The following is a 20,672-nucleotide window of genomic DNA, read 5'->3' as shown; positions in this document are numbered from 1 at the left end:
GCTGAGCCACACCAGCTGGGCTAAACTCTTCATTTTTAAATAACTTAGAAAACACAGCCAATAAAACTTTTTTTGAAGTCTGGACTCTTTTCCTAATTAATAAAGCTTTTTTTCCTCTACTTCATTCTTTAGAGTATTATTTAATTATTCCTAATTAAATCTTCCTAAATGTTTTATTTATTTATTAAAAATTTCTTTTCCTTTATTGATTTGAGAGAGAGAGGAAGGGAGAGGGAGAGAGAGAGAGAGAGAGAGAAACATCAATGAGTGAGAACATTGATTGGCCGCCTCCTGCATGCCCCCCACTGGGGATCGAGCCCACAACCTGGGCATGTGCCCTGACCAGGAATCAAACTGGTGACCTCTTAACCACTGAGCCATACCAGCCGGGCTAAATGTTTTATTTATTTAAATTCTCACCTGAGGATATTTCTCCCATTTATCTTCAGATTGAGTGGGAGGGAGAGAGGGGAGGGAGGGGTAGAGGGAGGAAGAGAGGGGGTTAGAGGGAGAGAAAGAAACATCAACTGGTTGCCTCCCACACAACCCTGACCAGAGCCAGGGACCGAACTGCAACCCTGGTACGTGCCCTTGACTGGAACTGAACCTGTGACTCTGGTCCGTGGGTCTACACTCCAACCGCTGAGCCAAACCAGCCAGGGCTGATAGAATATTTTAAAAATTAACTCTGAGGCATAGCTTTTGTACAGTAGTAAGATGCACTTATTTTAAGTGTACAGTTCAGTGAGTTTTGGCATACTCAGTAAATTTGACAATTCTGTATGTCTGTCTTAGAATACTTTTTTATACCACAGAGACCCTTTCAAATCTATCTGGAGATGGAACTCTGATAGTGACACAGGATTTGCAACCCATACATGTTACTTGAGGGGTGCTAAGAGCCCTGGCGGCAGAGCCATGCTGGCTGGGTCCAAATCTTGGCTCTTCCCTGAGCACATGTGCGATCTTGACCTCTCATCTGTAAGCTGGGGGAGGCAAGCCATCCTGGGTTGTAATCACGTGAAGTCTTTGGAACAGTGCCTGGCACACAAATACCTCATGATGTTGTACATGGAGAGAGAGTACAACACACCTACTTTATTTTGAAAGATGTGGTACTCCGAAGACAACTAAGAAACCAATCCACAACCCACTGTTCCATGTCCTAGGAACTCCATGGTGAGTACCAGCAGCACAAACATTGTCCTCATGGAGCTTACATTCTTGCCCGACTTGATAGTGGCAGAGAAATTCTGGTTCCAGCAGCTTGGATTGTGCTACAAACCCACCTGGGCGGGCAGGCTGGGGCAAGCTACAGAAGCCCTACAAGCCACAGGTTAACCCATTCTGTGCACATCTTTGCTGAATACAGTGACAGTAGTGACTTAATACAGCATATTTAAACCCTATTTTGTGGCCAATGTTAACAGGTGCCGAAGACTCATACTTTGGCATCTAGAACAGGTTGGCAAACTTTGGCCCATTGGCCGAATCTGACCTGCGGCCTGATCTGCAGGACTTGTGAGCAGAGAATAATTTTTGTATTTTTAAGTGGTTAAAAGCAACGACGACAAAGACAAGGACAGTCTGTGGCACATCAAGCCTCACACATATACTATCTGGCCCAACAGAGAAAAAGCTGGCTGAGCCTGGTGTAGGCAGGCAGAAGGCTCTGACTGATTCTCAGGAATGTCATCCTGTTGTCTATGTTCACAGTGATCCTGGAGGTGCTAGATTGAAACCATTAACTAGGATATTAGGTGCCAAAACTTGAGAAGCTCTGTTTTAGCGGAAGACTGGCCTGTTGTAATAGCCCTTGGCCTACTCGGAACAGCCAGAGCCCCTCTCCGCCAGCGCAGAAGGGAAGGGGCCTGTCCTGCTCTGGCTCCATGAGCCCCAAAATTTCTGACTCTGTCAGTTCAATAGCTGATGCTGAGAGCCCTTCAGTCTTTCCCACATGACCAAGGTCACCCCCGATACAATTAGTGTCCCACATGCTGTTATAGAATTTTATCATGGTCAAATTCACTGGGTGAGAGGCACTATCTGTAGAAATAATCTGTATTTACAATCACTTGAAACCTCCTTAATAAATAGGAAAGGGTTGAAAGTGATATATATTTTTTTCTTACTGCACTTAAATCTTGAAGCCAGGGATATACAAAGGAGGAAAAGAAACAATAAACCACTAAGTTAAGTTGAAAACTTGAATACAAACTTATTTTATGAAAGCATAGTTTACACCTTTTACCTCCAAATCTTCATCTTTCTTAACTGCTGCACTTGGACTCCTGCCCTGGCACCTTAATGAATGCTATTTTGAAAAGGGGAGCAATGGCCCCTGCACTGTCCGTGCTCGACCTCTAGCACTTCTCATGCTGCGGGCCTCTGGTCTCCTGGACATATGGAAGGCCCTCTCCACCCTCCATCCTCCGCCCCAGCACCATCCCCTCTCCTGGGACAGTGGTTCTTCCAATGTTTTACCTCTTCCTCCATGCTGGTGTTCCCTAGATAACTGCCCCTGAAACTTCTCTTTTCCCTTTATAATCACCCTGGGGGATAACTTTAATTAATAAAATAACAAGTTAAAAAGAAAAGTTATGTGTCATCATGTATTGTTTTTTCCTAAAAAAAGCTAACCACATTTTTTTCCCATACAAAGAATAGAACCATTCAGCCTGAAATGGACCATCCTCTCAAGTTCTATTCCAGCTTTCTTCTCAACATGCCAAAGACTAGATCTCTCATTCTAACACTGTCTGAGGAAAATGGGAGATTTACAAATGTTCACCTCCTCAGTGACCACTGCTAGACTACTTCATCAGCAAGGAAACAGGAAAATACCTTATGGTAGTAGAAAATGATCTATCAAATTCTTGTCTCGCAGACAGACACTCTAGGCACAATTATTTTGTATGATGCAGCACAGAGTTAATTTACTGTAATTACAAACCCTCTGTTCTTTAGACATATAGGCAGTTCTCATTTTTCACTATTATAAAACATAACGTATGTAAGATTATTTCTTGATATTAATTTTCCGGAAATGTGCTCACTGGTTCAAAGGATGTATGCATTATATTATTTTTATGGCTTTTGACATGCTTCAGAAAACTTGCTGCTTTCCATAATCTATGGATATACAAACTTCTTTTTAACACAGCTACACTGAGAATTATTTTCTTTATATAATCTATGGCTTCTAAACTACTGATGCTTTTAAAAATATATAATCTGCTTGCTTAAACTGAAGAGAGGATAGTCATTTGACAGGTTAAATTCTTTTTTTTAATCCTCACTCGAGGACATTTTTTTCCATTTTTTGTTCAGATAGAGTAGGGGGGAGAGAGAGAGAGAGAGAGAGAGAGAGAGAGAGAGAGAGAGAGAGAGAGAAAGAGAAACATCGAGTGGCTGCCACCCACATGACCAACCAGGGCCGGGGACAAACTGCAATCGAGATACACGCCCTTAGCGGGAACCGAACTCGGGTCTCTCTGGACCGCAGGCTGACGCTCTAGCCGCTGAGCCAAACCGGCCAGGGCGACAGGTTAAATTCCAATCATCAAGAATGATTTGTGTTTAAGCCCATCTACCATAGCAAATTAAAAGATAAGCCTGCTAAAGACATGCCCATTATAATTAGCTAGGGCAATTTCTGACATAAGGTTGGCCAGTGTATATGTGACAAGCTCTTTTGTCCTTGTCTTCACGTCCTGACTCCAGGGGATAAGGGGCCTGGTGTCCCCGTGCATCCTTCCCCACAAACAGGTTGGCCATTCTCATCCATTCACACGACTAGTTGGAAAAGCTAACCTGAGGTGCCTTCTGAAGCCCCAACCCTCTATCTCGTTTTCTCCTGCCACCCCCAAATACATAAGTTCTGATGAGAAGTTTTAGAACTGGGAGGAAAGCAAGAAGCCTCACTTGGACTCTAGCATAAGCTTCTTTCTCTACCTAAGTTCTGTCATGGGCAGGAAGGTAGTGGAGAGGTTATGGGGTGCCCAACTGGTACCTAAGTGGCACTGTATTGCTCCGGGTATGTATGCTTCTGTGGCAGGAGACCTGAGAGAAAACAAGGGGTGCATGGGAGAGAGCAGGCACCAAAACCCATTTCACATGGCTCACAGCTGATAATCATGGCTAGTACTTAACAATCCCACCAACGGGGAGTTGGCAGACGGCAGACGTTTTACAGCTACTTTATCTTGGCGAAATGACAGGTTGTATCTTTCCTCAAAGCCAGATGTCCAGGTGGTGGCTGCTTTGCCTACTCTGAGAATGGTCAGAGTCAAATATTTCCTTCGTTGCCTTATATCCTAATTAAGTACATTTTCCCTAATAATTGTGTGGATTCAAAACGCTTTGTTGACAAGAACCATTTGCCTCTACCTGCAGGGCACCCGCAGGGCTAATCTCAGGATGTACTAGAACACAAGGCAGGCTGCTGAGTGTTTGCAACAGCGTACCAATGGCTGCATCTTCACATAACAATGAAGTCTGACCATTATCAGATCATCCAACTGACCTGAGAGTCACCACAGATGCTGTGTGTGGGCAATGGATGCTGAGTGTATCCCTCAGGGAGGAAGTAGATGAGAAGAGATGACTTACTGCTAAGGGATCGACACAAAGCGTGTGTGTGTGTGGAGAATACTCCTGTATTCCCTTCAGCAGAAACAACGCCCCATCCATTAGTTAACATCCTTAGATCCAAGCAGGAATTCAATGCCAGCAAAGCCTACTTTTTCAGATGGATTTTTATGCATCCTTGTCCTGAACGAGAACTATAACAATGTTTTCCTTTGAGCTTAGCTGCCTGGACATTTGTAGCTCAATTTACCACTTAATGGTAACAACTAACTTTATTCCAGGTTTCTGGTGATACAGCACCATAATTAAAAACAAACAGATGAAACATCAAAAATCGCTTTTTGCCTTTTATTCATTGTCTTATATGTGCTTTAGTGATGTAAACCACTTCTAATCATCTTAAAAGTATAAATTATAAATTAAAAAAATGTGTCCTACTCATTACCTTTTCCTTATTCCTAAGTGGTATATGAATGAATGTGTAATCACTAGTTCGGGCAACTTGCTTTGGTTGTCTCTTTCCCACTTTAAATTCTACTTTTAATTTCCACCCAAAAGAATTATTCCTGACAGACTTCAGAGGGATGGGGGTGGGAAGAGATAAACCAAATAACTTATATGCATATATGCACAACCAATAGACACAGACATTAGACTGGGAAAGGCAGAAGGGGTGTGGGAGTGGGAAGAAGGGGGTCAATGGAGAAAAAAGGGAGACATTTGTAATATTTTCAACAACAACAGAACGAATTATTCCAGGAAAGTTCCAATTACTAGCAAATGGTCTGTCTGAGCCTGTGCTGCACCTGGCAGCTGTGGACCTCAGTCAGGTTGCAAAGCCAGTCACAACACCTGATGGGAGATTCTGGAGTCTCTACAGAATCATAAATTCCAGCGGGAATCATCTTTCTCATCTTTTGGCTGCTTAACAGGCCTAAATGAGGCCAATAAATAATAAACATCAACACATGATTTACTGGGGTCAGTAAATTTATTTCCCCCTATTGTTCTGAATGATACCTTTATATGAGTATGAAAGATACCAAAAATGCATATGAGAAAAACTCTTTAAGAGTTCTTTAAGCTATGGTAAAGAATGGTTTCAAAAATTTATAGAAATTATCACATTATTTTGTTTTATTAAGTAAACTCTGTGTCAAGATAGTAAAGATGCTTCTTCAGCCCAACAGAAGGTGGAAAATAATTCCTATTTGTAAAAAGAATTTAATTCTAGCCCAGGGGAGGAATTAATAATGAGTTTGCATAAGATCCATACTGTATCCTATTCTACATTTTCTTGTGTCTAGATGCCATTAGTGGCACTAAGGAGAACCAAAAAGGTACATAGGACTAAGAAAAAAGGCTGCACAACCAAAACTTCATAGCAAACACCAAGTTCAATATTTAGGGTTTTCATACAATTATGTTCAATTAAATTTTAGACTTGTTTATTGTAGAAATCAAATAACCTGGATATCCAAAAGCAAGTTTATTACAATTTAATGTCAGGAGAGGAAAGAACAGCTCCTGTCCTTCTTTAGGCATTTCCCTCTGCTCACTGTGAGGGCCACTCCTCCCTGACCCAATCCCACTAGATGCTACCTGTTGGATCTCTGCCCCCCACAGCTTCACTGTTATCTTCCCACCCCTGACTTACTCATGTTCTCCCTGTCTGGGAGGGCATTCCCTACCTTGCTAATTCCCTATAACATTCTCACCCTTATCATTTTGTTGTCTCTGTTCTGTCTCTTTTATTTTTTATCATCACCCGAGGGCATTTTTATACTTGTCTTCAGATAGAGTGGGAGGAAGAGAGGGAGGAAGAGAGAGAGAGAAACATAGACTGGTTGCCACCCGCACGACCCAACCAGGGCCAGGGACAAACTACAACCAAGGTACGCGCCCTTAGTGGGAACCGAACCTGGGTCTCTGTGGACCGCAGGTCGACGCTCTAACCACTGAGCCAAACCGGTGAGGGCCTGCCATTGTCTTTCTTAATCCAATAACCCATTCACCCTTGGGCTGCAGAGTACACAGAATTGACACAGCACCGAGGTGGTGCCACAGTGACCTTCAGCTGGGTTCCCAATGTTGCCCAGGGGGCTGCTCTGCACACACAACTCTCCTGTCCCACAGACTCCCAGTATATGGAAATTTCCGCTATTTGGAATTGGACTATTCTAAACTTTCTCTATTTTCTGTTATTCCTTACCATCTCTCTCTTCAGTCTCAGCAACTGTTAAAGCTCCTCCACCTCCCTGTGCCATCTCATCACCCTACCAATTCATCTACATCCACATACCTACGACGATGTTTCTTTTATCATCTACTGAACTGGACCTCACCTCATCCTACTTCCTTGGGCATTTGGTTTTTACCATTTATTTCATTTACTTCTCTTCTTTTTGCAGGAAGAGGTCCAGTATAATTAGAAGCTGAAGGGTTAGATAAATCAGGCCTGGGCTTGTCCCCCACATCTGCCTGATGTGACTTTCCCACATAGGAGACACAGGGTCACAGCACTGCCAGTCCCTGAGGTGCACGAGGTGTGTGGTCGCATCTGCAGCATGAGTAAGTGCTGAGTAACACCACTGCTCTCAGTTCCACTGGCTCCTTTTCCTCGGCCCACAGGTATTTTCAAGCACCGTGTTCCCCTTTTTTAAATCATTAAAACACTACCATACAATATATGCATTCCTTTTTTTTTTTTTTATCATCCTCACCCGAGGACATTTTTCCATTTTTTGTTCAGGTAGAGTGGGAGGGAGAGAGAGGAACAGAGAGAGAGAAACATCGATGTGAAAGGGACACATCGAGTGGCTGCCACCCGCACGACCAACCAGGGCCGGGGACAAACTGCAACCAATGTACGTGCCCTTAGCGGGAACCGAACCTGGGTCTCTCCGGACCGCAGGCCAACGCTCTAACCGCTGAGCCAAACCGGCCAGGGCTATGCATTCCTTTTTGATAAAAACTAAAGAGTGAAGCTACAGAGTAAGCCCCCCCCTTCACTCACTTGCCCCCCAACACGTATACTAAGTGGCCGCAGGTAACAGTCGGATGTGAGATCTACTTTCTAAGCCCTGTAACTTGCTTTCCAGTCCTGTCATGCCACAGAAACTATTCTTGTCAAGGTCAAATCATGTCCTAGCTGTCACCTTCTCGATGGAGCTCTATTCTACCTTTGCTTCTTCTGGACTTGCCGGGATATGCTGCCCTCACCTCCTACATGCTGTCAGCTGCTGCCTTTTGCCAGCCTTGCCCTCAGAACTCTGTCTTTAACCTCTGCTTGTCCCACTTCTCACCCTTAAAACCAAGTTCCAATTGGACATTTCTGCTGGGAAGTTCCACAGCCACCTTCAACTCAGCAAGCGCCATTTCTTGCCCTAATAATAACCAGAGCAGTAGCTACACCTATGATGTAGGTCGCAGCTACCCTACACACATTAAAGATAACAAGTGGAGGCTCGAAGAAGTAACGTCCTCTAAGTCACACAGTTATTAAGTTGCAGAGCCAGGATTTGATCTGGGTCTGCTTGATGGTAGAGCCTGACCTTGTGACCCCACACCACTCTGCTTCTCCTACCCGAGATACAGAAATAACAATGGCCACAGATGCCACCATTTCTGCAGTTAGTGCAGACACTAAGAACTGACTGCGCCAGCCTCAGAGCTTTCTCAGGCTGTAACTGTTTGTACAACAATGGCCTCTGTCCAGTCCCCAGGGTGTATGTGTCAGAGGAGCAGAAACCACAGGAGTACAGAATCTAAGGGCTATCCAGTTCTACGAGGCCCTGCTCAGGGCCTACGAACAGAGGGCACTTCTGGGTGCCGCCTTCCATGAGGAACAGTGACTGGAGGAAAGACTAGAGAAATGGCTAGAAGGCCTGCAAGCCCCTCAACCCAGAGAGGGTGAAATCTAGGGAGATAACAATCATTTGAAGAGAAGGCATTGTGAACAGTCTCCCAAAGCTAAAAATGACAAGAGCTCATTACAAGGAAGACTTCTTCCTTTGAGATATGGAGGGTGGGGAGGAAGAAAAGAAAAGGCTCACATTTAATGTAAACACGATGATTATCTGCAGGGGTTGGGGTAAGCTTTAGATGGATTAGAAAGGTTTGCCAGGATTAGAAAGGTTTTACGACATACCACTATTCTGCAACTTCATGATCAATGCCCACCTTTTAAAGTTCATTTAAAAGACTGGTTTTCTATATGTACATTATACTTCAATAAAAACAGTTATTGACATAAAAATAAATAAAGACCTGGCTCCTTCCTTCTTTAGAAATAGCAGTAGTGGGAAGGGTAATAGGCAGAATGATCACTGTGTCCTTGTGGAATCACTAACGATGTGACGCCCATGCTCCATCTAGATGTAAGTATCTTTTAGTAGGTCAGCTCTAGAACCACTGTGAAAATTAAAAAATAGTCTTTAATTTTAAAATTATGTTCTAGATGAATGACCCTGAAAATAGAAATAGACCAATCCTTCTGGTTAGAGGACTATCTCAGACACAAGCAACAAGGGATTCAATTAGATTACTAAAACTCTTTCTTTGTGGTAAGAAAAGATATTACCTACTTTATCTATTTTATTCATCCCCTTAATAGGGAAAAACTACATTAGATAACAATCTAATTTAAATAAAACGTTAAGCATTTTTTAAATTTTTTTATCCTCATCCGAGGACATTTTTCCATTTTTTGTTCAGGTAGAGTGGGAGGGAGAAAGAGAAACAGAGAGAGAGAGAGAAACATCGATGTGAAAGGAACACATCGACTGGCTGCCACCCGCACAACCGACCAGGGCAGGGGACAAACTGCAACCGAGGTACATGCCCTTAGCGGGAACCGAACCCGGGTCTCTCAGGACCGCAGGCCGACACTCTAACTGCTGAACCAAACCGGCCAGGGCTTAAGCATTAATATTACTATAAAAACTACTCTAACAAATGTATGTTCTATTAATAAGACAACAAAAAATATTTCTGTGGAAGAAGCTAATATATATATATATAAAAATATATTTTTAAGTTTGTTTTATATGAAATTGAGTGCGATTGAATTTTTTTTTCTTTACTATTCTTTATTGATTTTAGAGAGAAAGGGAGAGGGAGAGATAGAAGCATTGATGAGAGAGAGAACATCGACTGGCCACCTCCTGCATGCCCCCCACTGGGGATCAAGCCCACACCCTGGGCATGTGCCCTGACCAGGAATCGAACTGGTGACCTCTTGGTGCAGGGTCGATGCTCAACCACTGAGCCACACCAGCTGGGCAGGAAGCTAATATATTAAAGGCATGAATTGTTTTATAAATCCAAATAAAGGCATTTTTTTAAAACTTAATCAAAAAAGATAATCTCTTTAATTAATGGTGTTGGGAACACTGGACATCCATATGCAAAAGACTGAAATTGGCCCTGGCCGGTTTGGCTCAGCGGTTAGAGCGTCGGCCTGCGGACTGGAGAGACCCGGGTTCGGTTCCCACTAAGGGCATGTACCTCGGTTGCGGTTTGTCCCCGGCCCTAGTTGGTCGTGCGGTGGCAGCCACTCGATGTGTCCCTTTCACATCGATGTTTCTCTCTCTCTATCTCTTCCTCTCTCTCCCTCCCACTCTATCTGTACAAAAAAAGGAAAAATGTCCTCGGGTGAGGATAAAAAAAAAAAAAAAAAGACTGAAATTGGACACTTATCTTATACTACTCACACATAAACATTTAAACCAAAATGAAGGATTATTTTTGTTTCTGTTCTGCTTGTTCATTTATTTTGTTTTTTAGATTCAATGACTGATAGATATGTATTTATTGCCATTTTATTATTCATATTTTTTATTTATTTTTTCTTCTTCTTCTTAAAGAAGATCCTTTAACATTTTATGTAATGCTGGTTTGGTGGTGATGAACTCCTTTAGCTTTTTCTTGCCTGGGAAGCTCTTTATAGTTCCTTCAATTCTAAATGATAGCTTTGCTGGATAGAATAACCTTGGTTGTAGGTCCCTGTTTTGTTATCACTTTGACTATTTCTTGCCAATTCTTCTGGCCTGCAAAGTTTCTGTTCAGAAAAATCAGTTGACAGTCTTTTGGGAGCTCCCTTGTAGGCAACTAACTGTTTTTCTCTTGTTGCTTTTACAATTATCTTTAATCTTTACCATTTTGATTAGGATGTGTCTTGGTGTGGGCCCCTTTGGGTTCATCTTTTTTTGGACTCTATGTACTTCCTGATCTTGTATATCTATTTCCTTCACTAGGTTATGGAAGTTATCTGTCATTATTTTTTCAACTAGGTTTTCAATTTCTTGTTCTTTCTCTTCTCCTTCCAGCAACCCATGATGCAAATGTTGGTATGGATACAGTTGTCCCAGGGACTCCTTACACTATCCTCCTTATTTTCTGGATTTTTTTTTTTCTTTTTTCTTTTTGCTGTTCTCATTGGGTGTTTTTTGCCTCCTTATATTCCAAATTGCTGATCTGATTTTAGGTGTCATCTTCTCTACTGCTGATTCCCTATAAATTCTTCATTTCAGTTAGTGTTCCTTTCATTTCTGACTGGTTCTTTTTTATGCTGTTGAAGTTCTAAGTTCCCTGAGCATCCTCATAATCATGGTTTTGAACTCTGTATCTGTTAAGTTTGCTTTCCTCCATTTGATTTAGTTCTTGTTCTTTCATCTGGGACCTGTTTGTCTCCTCATTTTGGCTGCTTCCCTGTGTTTATTTCTATGTATTAGGTAGAGCTGCTATGTCTCCTGGGCTTGGTAGAGTGGCCTAATGTAGTAGGTGTCCTGTAGAGTCCCCAGTGGCACAGACTCCCCATTCTGCTGAGCTGGGTACTCCAGGTGTACCACCCACTAAGTGGGCTCTGTACACTCTTCTGTTGTAGTTGAGCCTTGATTGCTTTTGGTACCTCAACGGGAGAAATTTACCCCTCACCCTCCCGCTGATTAAGGACTGGCTGAAACCACAGTGGAGGATCAGCTGTGCAGGGTCCCACCCCATGAAGCAGGATTTACTTCAATGGGGCTCTGGTGCCCACTGAGTCCCCCCCCCACCTTGAGTGTGCTGCTTGTGGAGGTGGTTGTGTGGTGCTTCCACATGGTCTGAAGCTGTACACCAGGTGTGCCAACTCTAGGGCCTCCTGAGAGGTTCAGTCCAAGGTCAATCATCTGTGTTCTGTCCAGGGTCTCCAGAAATAAGCTACAAAGCAATCTGCAGACGGCTACTACTTCTGTTGGGTTTGGAAGTGCCCAGGAGAGGCCAAACTGCGAACCAAGGCTGGTTGCTGCTAGTGCCAGGCCTGGGGCCACTTAGTGAGAGTTAAAGGGCATGCCAAGGCCAGATGCTGTTTGTCTGAGAGGTTTTCAGAATGTCTGAAGTATGAGCCAAGACAGGCCATTCCTATGAAAAAGCCACTGGAAACAGCATGGGTGGGCCTGCAAGTTGGTTGGAGCAGTCTTAGGGAATCAACAGGGCAGTGTGAACAGCCTTAGCCAGGTTGACGGAGACTCAGATACAGTGCCTGCCTGCTGGCTCTGTGGGGGGAGGGCTCAAAAAAGGAACAATGGCCTCTGCCAGCACTTTTCTCTGGGAGAAAGCTGTCCCTCCAGCTATTACCCTGATGCTGAACAATTCAGTTTTTCCCTATATGTCCCTGGTGCCTATTGAACTGCTGCCCCAGTAATGGAGCTTAGAGGGAGTGAACCAGAGTGAGTCTGTGCATGCACCCTTTAAGAGGAACTGCTTGGGACTCCAGAAGCACTCTGCCTCACAATCTCTGCTGGTTTTCACAGCCAGAAGTTACGGGGACTTCTCTTTCTGGCTCTGGAACCCTGGGCTGGGGCCTCTCTCCCCTCAGGGGGATCGCCACAACCAAGATATCCCTCCTGATTTTTATCTGCCCTACATGGGTGTGGGACTAGCTCATTTAGCATCTCTGCCCTTCCTATCAGTACTGATGTAGCTGTTTTATATCCTTAGTTGTAGGACTCTACTCATCTAGATTTCAGGCAGTTCTGAATGATGGTTGTTCTGTAGTTGAGTTTGAATTTTGATGTTCCAAATGCATGTACTTCTAAGAGGACTCCATATAACCACCTTCCCGTCATTGTGATAAGAAATTCTCTACAAGAAAACACCTGGAGTCTGGGGACCTCAGATTTCCTGTGTCTTAGGGCTACTGAGTTTCCTGTGTAAACCAAAGGCAAACCTCCTTGGTACATCAGTGAGGGAGGCACTTAAATAGACTTGGAGTAATGTGCATTAGAACTGCTGCCACAGGAGAGAAAGGGAGATACAAGAGTTCAGGATGTAAAGGATTAATGGAAGTATAGCTAGGCCATTTAAAGCTTTTTACGTTTGATTTTGGAAGTTACCCATTAGCCTATCTGTGTATGTGTGTGTGATATGCTGACTTCTAAGATGGCTCCCAGTGACCCCACTTCTTAGTATTTGTGTTCTCATGGAATTCTCTCTCCTGGACTGTGGGCTGGACCACAATGCTAATGCCCAGAGTACTGCACAAGTGATGGGATGTTACTTCCAAGAGTAGGTCACAAGAGACTAACTTTTGTCCTGACAGCTTGTTTTCTCTCTTGCCTTCTTGCTTGCTTACTCTGGGCAAGCCAAATGCTTTTAGCTGCTCTGTGGAGAGGACCTATGACAGGCTGTTGGACACATCCAGCAAGGGCCTGCGACCCTCAGTTCAACAGGCTGTGAAGAAATGAACCCTGCCATCAACCACTTGAGTTAGCTCAGAAGCAGATCCACCTTCAGCTGAATCTTATGATGACTTCAGCCCTGGCCAACAACTTGATTTAGCCATGAGAGCCAGAGAACACAACTGAGCTACACCCCGATGCCTGACTTATAGAAACTGACAGTCACTTGTTACCATGACAAAGATAACTAATGGAGTATGTACAACTCCAAAACAGGGGTCAGCAAACTTTTTCTGTAAAGGGCTAGATAGTAAATATTTTTAGGTTTGTGGAGCCTATGGCTTCTGTTGCAGCACTCAACTTTGTTGTTGCAGCACAAAAGCAGCCACAAACAATATGTGAACAAATGGGTGTGGCTATGTGCCAACACAACTTTATTTACGAAACAAATGGAAATTGCCTCACCAGCTATAGTTTGCCAACCCTTGCTCTAAAGTACAAACTAAAAAAAAAAATCCTCACCCAAGGATATTTTTCCATTTATCTTCAGATAGAACAGGAGGGAGGGAGGGAAGGAGAAAGGGAGAAGAGAGAGAGAGAGAGAGAGAGAGAGAGATTGATGTGATAGACACACATTGATTGGCTACGTCCCTCGCGACTCCGACCAGAGCTAGGGACCGAACCACAACTGAGGTACAAGCCCTTGACCAGAATCGAACCCATGACTCTTTGGTCCGTGGGCTGATGCTCTAAGCACTGAGCAAAACCGGCCAGGGTCAAAGTACAGGTTTTACAGAAATATTATTTTTGCATTAAAATAATTGTACTACTGTGTTAAAAATCATTTTAACAATTAAAAAAAGTTTAACCTATCACAATAACACAATAATCACAGGCAGTTGAAAGGAAAACAGCAGCTGTCTAATAAATTTCTAAATTTGATCAGTAATCTAACAAACACAAGTATCTTTTATGACAAATAGCTATCTACCTGTATTTTGACACGAAAAAGCTGGTCCAATGCTGGAGATTCATCTGACCCAGAAGAGCACCTAATGAATTAGTTGTATATCACAACTCCAACCACAACAGCTCCTGAAACACACATTGGCTTTCCCCTCAAAGGGTGTGTTCCTACAGTGCGTACAGATGCTTACCTTTGCTTTTTGACAGTGGCGATGGTGGCTGCTCTGTAAACACATCTAGGGCTGGGGAGTCATGGTGGTCAAAGTCTTTGTCCATAGCTTCTATGAGACTGGTGATGTCTGAGTCCTCTGAGCTGTGCCTTGTGCTGCTGGCACGTTCTGGGTGGGAAGGATGTGTGAGGGGGGGAGGTGACAACCTTCCCGGCTGTGGCTCCTGGTGCTGAGGCACTGGTGGTGGTGGAGGGGGAGAGTGCTGCTCCAGCGTGCCATGGACATGGTGCTGGCTGCTGTGCTGGCTCTGTTTTGTCCCTTTGGATTTTCTGCCTGCTGTGTGACCCTGGGCCACTGTATTTGAGTCAAGGACCAAGGGGCCTGCTTTGCTAGTAGACTGTGCAGAAGTCCTGCCTGTGGTACTGGAGCTGTTTTTGGCTCTGACAGTGTCCACTTCAGCTGAGTTTCTACTGCTGTGACTGCTGTGTGGATGCACTGATGAGGCACACTGCTTATGACTTCCTATACCAGGTCGTGATGACGAGCCACCTGTGCCACAGAACCCCCGACTGTGACTGGGGTCACAGCTGAGTGTGTTCAAGCTGAAAAAGGACAAAACTGCAGTCAGTAAATAGCAACCTACAAAATCTTAGATTAAAAATAATATTTATTTTATTAGTAGAGCCATTACAACATAATACTCTAAGGAAAAACAACAAGAAATAGAGAAACTCAACTCTAAATGGTCTGTTCTATCTGAAAATTTGGGAATTGAGTCAGGGCCTAACTAAGAATATTTTAACCTTCACCAATATAATGAAAACATGAGTATTTGTTGTGAATTGTTAGTACCCAAGAGCTACGGGCAGTATATTATTAAGTAATTAGAATTAAGATTTTTCCCCTTGAATAAAGATGAAAGAGAAACTTGTTTTTCTTTTAATTACACCACCCATATCTATAGATACGAGAGAATTTATTTCCAGCCTGTGAACATACTTTCCTTCAGATGAAATACCAATGATTCTCCTGAGATCAAATGGTCTTCCCACATCAAAGGGCGGGTTTGAGGCCTCAAAGGACAGCCGCCTTCGAAATGGCTCCCAAATTCCTTGAGCTTCTAAATAGGCTGTTCCGATGACCAAAAGAAACAAGGCGCTTTGGGGACAGAGAGGGAGAATCGGGGTTCAGGTGTTAGTGCAAGAGTAATACATTTTATATTAAAGGCAGAATTTCTTGGCAAAGTACAATATGATATAACAAACAAAGATGCCTATGGAAGTTTTTAATGGACCAGACAAAAAACAAAGCACTATGGATAAAAGTTTGCACACCAATTTTCACAGAATGTCAATTTACACAGAGGCTCATATGGGGAAAATAATTACTTGAATCAGAACAGTCACTAAAGGATTCCTTTCCTTTTATCAAGAAGCAGCTTTTATCTTTCCTTTTAGGTTTAACTCTAGGTTAACTCCATTCCCTTAAAGGGGTAACTAGAGTATATCTGATTGTCAAAACATGTAAGAAATATACTGAAAAAAAGGTAAGAATGCTGAAGGTTTAAAAATAATTTCTAATCAATTTCCTGTTGCTTAGGTCAGATTCCAGAATATACTGTTGGGTAAATCACATATGCCCAAATTACTTAACTTTCACTGATAAACAGGGAGTGTTTTTTTCCTTTAGGAAATTAACATGTAGTTAATTTGTATAGCAAACTTCAAAGGCAGACAGATTTGTTTATGGTATATGTCACCAAAAAAGGCTCAGTTTTGGCTGCTTCCGTTAGAGGTGAAGCAGATACATAAACCTGACTAACACAGAGAGGCCTGTTTGTGGGAGGATGCCCAGCACTCAGAACATGCCTGGCACATGGTGGACACTCGATGAATAATGCCCAGTGATGCTGAATACCAACCTCAAAAGAAGACAAGTACCTCATTATTCCTGAGATGATGATATACAGAGCCAGCTCCCAGTTGGGTCTGGGTAGGGCTTCTGCACAGGTTGCTAACATATGGTATGGAAGAGAAGCATTCAATATAAACACAAATTCAGAGCCACTGGTTGTTATAAATTTCAGTTCACGAATAACCCTAGAAGCTGTGAAATCAGGAGTAAACCTAAAACAGAATGATAGCAGTTAAGACCAATTTTTAAAAATATACTGCAAGCAGTTTAAACATAATACCAGTCCCATACTCCTTTGAAACACAACACAGAATTTTAGTTTAATACTTTTATTCAACTTCTTTATTTTAAGATGGAGAAAGTTATTTCCCAGGAGGTTAATAACAAAAACTATATTCTGGGGCTAACTGGAGAAATAACATAAAAAAACAGTAACAATCTGCTCCCTGTAATTATTAATTTAGAAAGTGGCCTCTGTGCTTCCTTCCCTTCCCTTCTCCTTTCTCTAAATCTATGCTGTTCTCCTAGGATACATACCCAATGATGCCTATTAAAAAAGCCATCCAAGCACCACTGATCTTTTCTTTGCCTCCTGAAATACTGCTTTCTGTCCAATTATTGTATTCTTATTTTTGTTAACTCTATGTTCCCCAACCAGATGATGTGCCCCTGAGGAAAGGTGCCATTCCTCACCGTACCTTTAGGTGCCAAGCACTATGCCTTACACGGAGTGATGGACGTAGTTCCTTGTCAAGACAATGTCCACTCAAGATCATGATATTATTATTCAATTAAGAGGACATGGTTACATTTTGTTACATAAACTTTACAACATAAGTTATCAATTAGTTGTTAAAATATGCTGCAACTATAACTGATACAGGAATAAAACTGTCTTGATGAAAACACTACACATTTACAAGGTAAAACATGGAAAACCTGCATGTGTGATGTCTGCTTTGTTGCTGAGACTACCAACACCTTCTGCTTTAACATAACCCTGAAAATAATTTTGAAACTGATTTTTGAGATTATCTAATCCACTCTGGATACAATTTTAAAAACCAAGATATAAAAAATAACTTAACCAAATTTTAAGTAAAAAAAAAAAACCACAACCACCCTGGCTGGTTTGGCTCAGCGGTTAGAGTGTCAGCCCTTTGACCAGAGTCTCGGGTTCAATTCCCGGTCAAGGGCATGCACCTTGGTTACGGGTTCAATCCCTTGCCCCAGTTGAGGTCATGTGAGGGGTAACCAATCAATGTGTCTCTCTCACATCAATGTCAATGTCTCTCTCCCTCCCTCCCCTTCCCACTCTGAGGGGAAAAAAAAAAAAAAATCAATGAAAAAATATCCTTGGGTGAGAATTAAAACAAAACAAAAACACCCACAACCAAGTAAATACATTTGTGGATAAAGACCTTTTTCTTGTAAAACATGTGTACCGAGTGTGAATAACTCTAGTGTAGCAAGTTAATGAGGAGCTACTGACTCATTATACCTTATCAGAAAATACTTACAATATAATTATGTCTTTAGAGGCATTGGCGCTCAGTGCAAACTCTTGACAGTTAACAACTTTAAAGCCATATCCCTCACATGAGTACCCACTGACTTCAATGGATTCTATGTGAATCTGAAGTTGTCCTGTATTCTCTACTTTAAATGTTCTTTTCAATGTGAAATTTGGTTCTCTCAGTTTCAAACCTAAAGAAAGAAAACATGGAGTATGAATCTTGCGACCATGTATTCCAGGTCCACATGACGAACACATTCCTCATGAACGCATCTGGAGATACGGAAGTACCTCCTGTGCCAGAGTTCAGCTTTACCCAGACTTCAGCAAGAACTACTCCACTTTGTATGTCCTTTTAGATGCCAAAAGTTTGATCGTGCTTTATCTTTTACATGCAGAGTAAGGCATGAAATGAATACTGGCACTTTAAATCTTTTAAGATCCAAATGAAACAACCCTGAAAACAAGCGAGGGTGTTTCCTTAAAAATCTCAAGTATTCATCACTAATATGCACATGTGCACAGACAGAAATATTGCTCTTGTTTTTGGAATCATTTACTGTTGAAAGCAAATGCTTAATTTGTGGTCGTGGACCTGTTAGCAATACTCACTATCAGTACAATCTTTTAATAATGCTTCTGTGATTTTAAAGCGTAAGGAACTCCCTGGACCCGGAAGCTTGCCTGCCACCCTCAAGTTCTCAGTTGTTCCTTGTCCTTGGACCATCAGAGCATCCATCACCGTCAGGTTATTTCTATGCAAGAACAAGAATTACAGATTTTTCATCACTTTTTGGCTTTTTGGATAAGATCAAGTGAAGAATTATAGATTTTGCTCCTGTTATATTTGCACATTATTTCAATCTATAATTTTTACAATTATTTTATAAACTACCATGTAGAAATTAATACAGTAAATTTAAGAGACACTTACACTTTAAGAATTAAAAAATGTTTACACAAAGAAAAGCAAGAGTTTTCAATGTTTAAGAGCCATACATGGCACAGGAAAACACTGTTTAGGTTTTTAGCTATGAACACAATCACAAAGTAACATTTCATCAGGTGCTGTGTGTGTGTACATGTGTCCTGGACAAAGTAAAAAACCATTTCCATAAATTAAATATGCAAACTCATCTAAACAAAACAAGCAAGAACTTCTATAGACGTGCTAAAAATCACCACACACTTAAATCACATATCATACCTGATTATGATTAGTGAGGAAACAGTTCTGTTGTGAACTGGAGTAAACTTTACTTTGACAGACCTCTTTTCTCCAGGTTTTAAAATGAGATTTAAGATGAAATGTCGGGAGAGGCCCTCTGTGAATCCTGTTGAACTCTGCAGTGGATGAACCTTGGATCATTGGGTAACAAAGAATAGTCACTAACATAATCTTTGAAAAAAATGTTCTTTCCTTTATCCCATCTATTGCCCAGTATCAGCATTACTAGCTTCTTGAATTAAATATGTAAATAATTTTTATCTCTCACAATTTAAACACTGGTTAGCTGATAAGCAGAGCTGGGCAGTCAGTGCATTCAGTCTCCAAAATGGGCTTTGTTTCCCAGGACATTGAGGGGATAGGTGTCCAAAGTCTTTTATTAGGCATGTTTTTATATACAGATCTTTTAATTTAGAAATATAACTCACATATAAAAAGGGACACAAATCTGAAATAAATAACTCAGTGTTTTAAAACAAAGCAAACAGCTGTGAAACCAACACTCAGCACCAGAGTCCTACTGATGCTGACCCGCCTGCCATCACTGCTGCCCTGCTCCCTCTGAAGGGCATCAGCTGAAGGGTCTTAATGTTGCATCCTATTTTTATTTGTAAAAATATTTCCAATTCATATTAATCTATCTTTGAATTTTATTCCAAAAGCTAAGCACATAATTACTGTTTCATAAACACTTGATGATTTCAAGTTTAAAGACTAGCTTAGTTTAATAATCAACATATGACTTCTTGACAGCCAGTTACAGATTTTAAAAAAATCCTAGTTCACCCTTATGGATATTCTGTTCTGACTTTTAAGCAACATTAAGTTTGAATGTTTTGTGGGAAAAGTCCATGCTCTTCACGGTTCTGCTACTGTGTGAAAGGAACATGAGTTTTGTATGGCAGTTAAGGTTAACACACACAGCTCAATGTACTTGCATCAGCATGACTCTACAAACATAACTTATCAACTGACGTAATGCAGCACACTACTTTTTAACTCTTGCTTCTGGGGCAATTGTTTTCCCCTGTGTCTAACATTCTTTTCCATTAGTGTCTACAAGGACAACAGAATACTGACTGCTCTAAATGGTTGGTAAATAAGTTCCATTTTTAAATAAACTATTCCGGGTAATTGACAGACACACTTTACATGATACATATATTCTCAATAAACATTAACTAACATAAATTCTGATGACTTGGGAAACATTAGGATGTTGTGATGCCTCAGAGAGAGCATTTAAGGGCCTCAAAAATTCTCCATAGTTTTGTAGTGGTAGTTTTCAGAGTGACACATGGACTCCTGGGACTCAAAGATCTTTCAGGGTATCCATGGTATCAGGGCTATTTTCCCAATACTGGCAGACACTATCTGCCCTTTTCAGTGTGCGGACATTTGTACTGATGGTCAGCAAAAGCAACGGTGGGTAAACCTGCTGATCCTTCAGCACGAGGTAAGGCAGTAGTATCAAACTTCCTGAGAAGCCAGTCTTCTTCTTTGCGTGCACTTGTCGTTAAGAGAAGCAAGTTCTGGATTCAGCAATAATAAACTTCAATCTTACCGGGCACATGTCTGTAACATTCTAAGATGAAATGGGAAATCTGAACAAAGCACATCTGCTGCAC

General features: G+C 41.9%; 1 protein-coding gene across 3 annotated transcripts in view; it reads right to left on the bottom strand.

Annotated features, from left to right (window-relative positions):
- TMEM131 (transmembrane protein 131) overlaps positions 1–20,672 on the bottom strand; it is a 266,720-nt gene that overhangs the window by 41,557 nt on the left and 204,491 nt on the right. For all 3 annotated transcript variants that reach the window (XM_036262183.1, XM_036262185.1, XM_036262184.1), the window contains 6 exons: positions 19,024–19,175; positions 18,429–18,571; positions 17,821–18,007; positions 16,327–16,512; positions 15,386–15,544; positions 14,408–14,988 (listed from right to left, as the gene is read on the bottom strand). In XM_036262183.1, coding sequence (XP_036118076.1) covers positions 14,408–14,988; positions 15,386–15,544; positions 16,327–16,512; positions 17,821–18,007; positions 18,429–18,571; positions 19,024–19,175 — 1,408 coding nt within the window. The remainder of the gene's footprint in view (positions 1–14,407; positions 14,989–15,385; positions 15,545–16,326; positions 16,513–17,820; positions 18,008–18,428; positions 18,572–19,023; positions 19,176–20,672) is intronic.

Source organism: Molossus molossus, unplaced genomic scaffold (assembly GCF_014108415.1).
Source record: "Molossus molossus isolate mMolMol1 unplaced genomic scaffold, mMolMol1.p scaffold_m16_p_15, whole genome shotgun sequence".
NCBI classification, from domain to species: domain Eukaryota; kingdom Metazoa; phylum Chordata; class Mammalia; order Chiroptera; family Molossidae; genus Molossus; species Molossus molossus.
The sequence above is the reverse complement of the archived record's forward strand: the minus strand, read 5'-3'. Positions and strand labels throughout refer to the sequence as shown.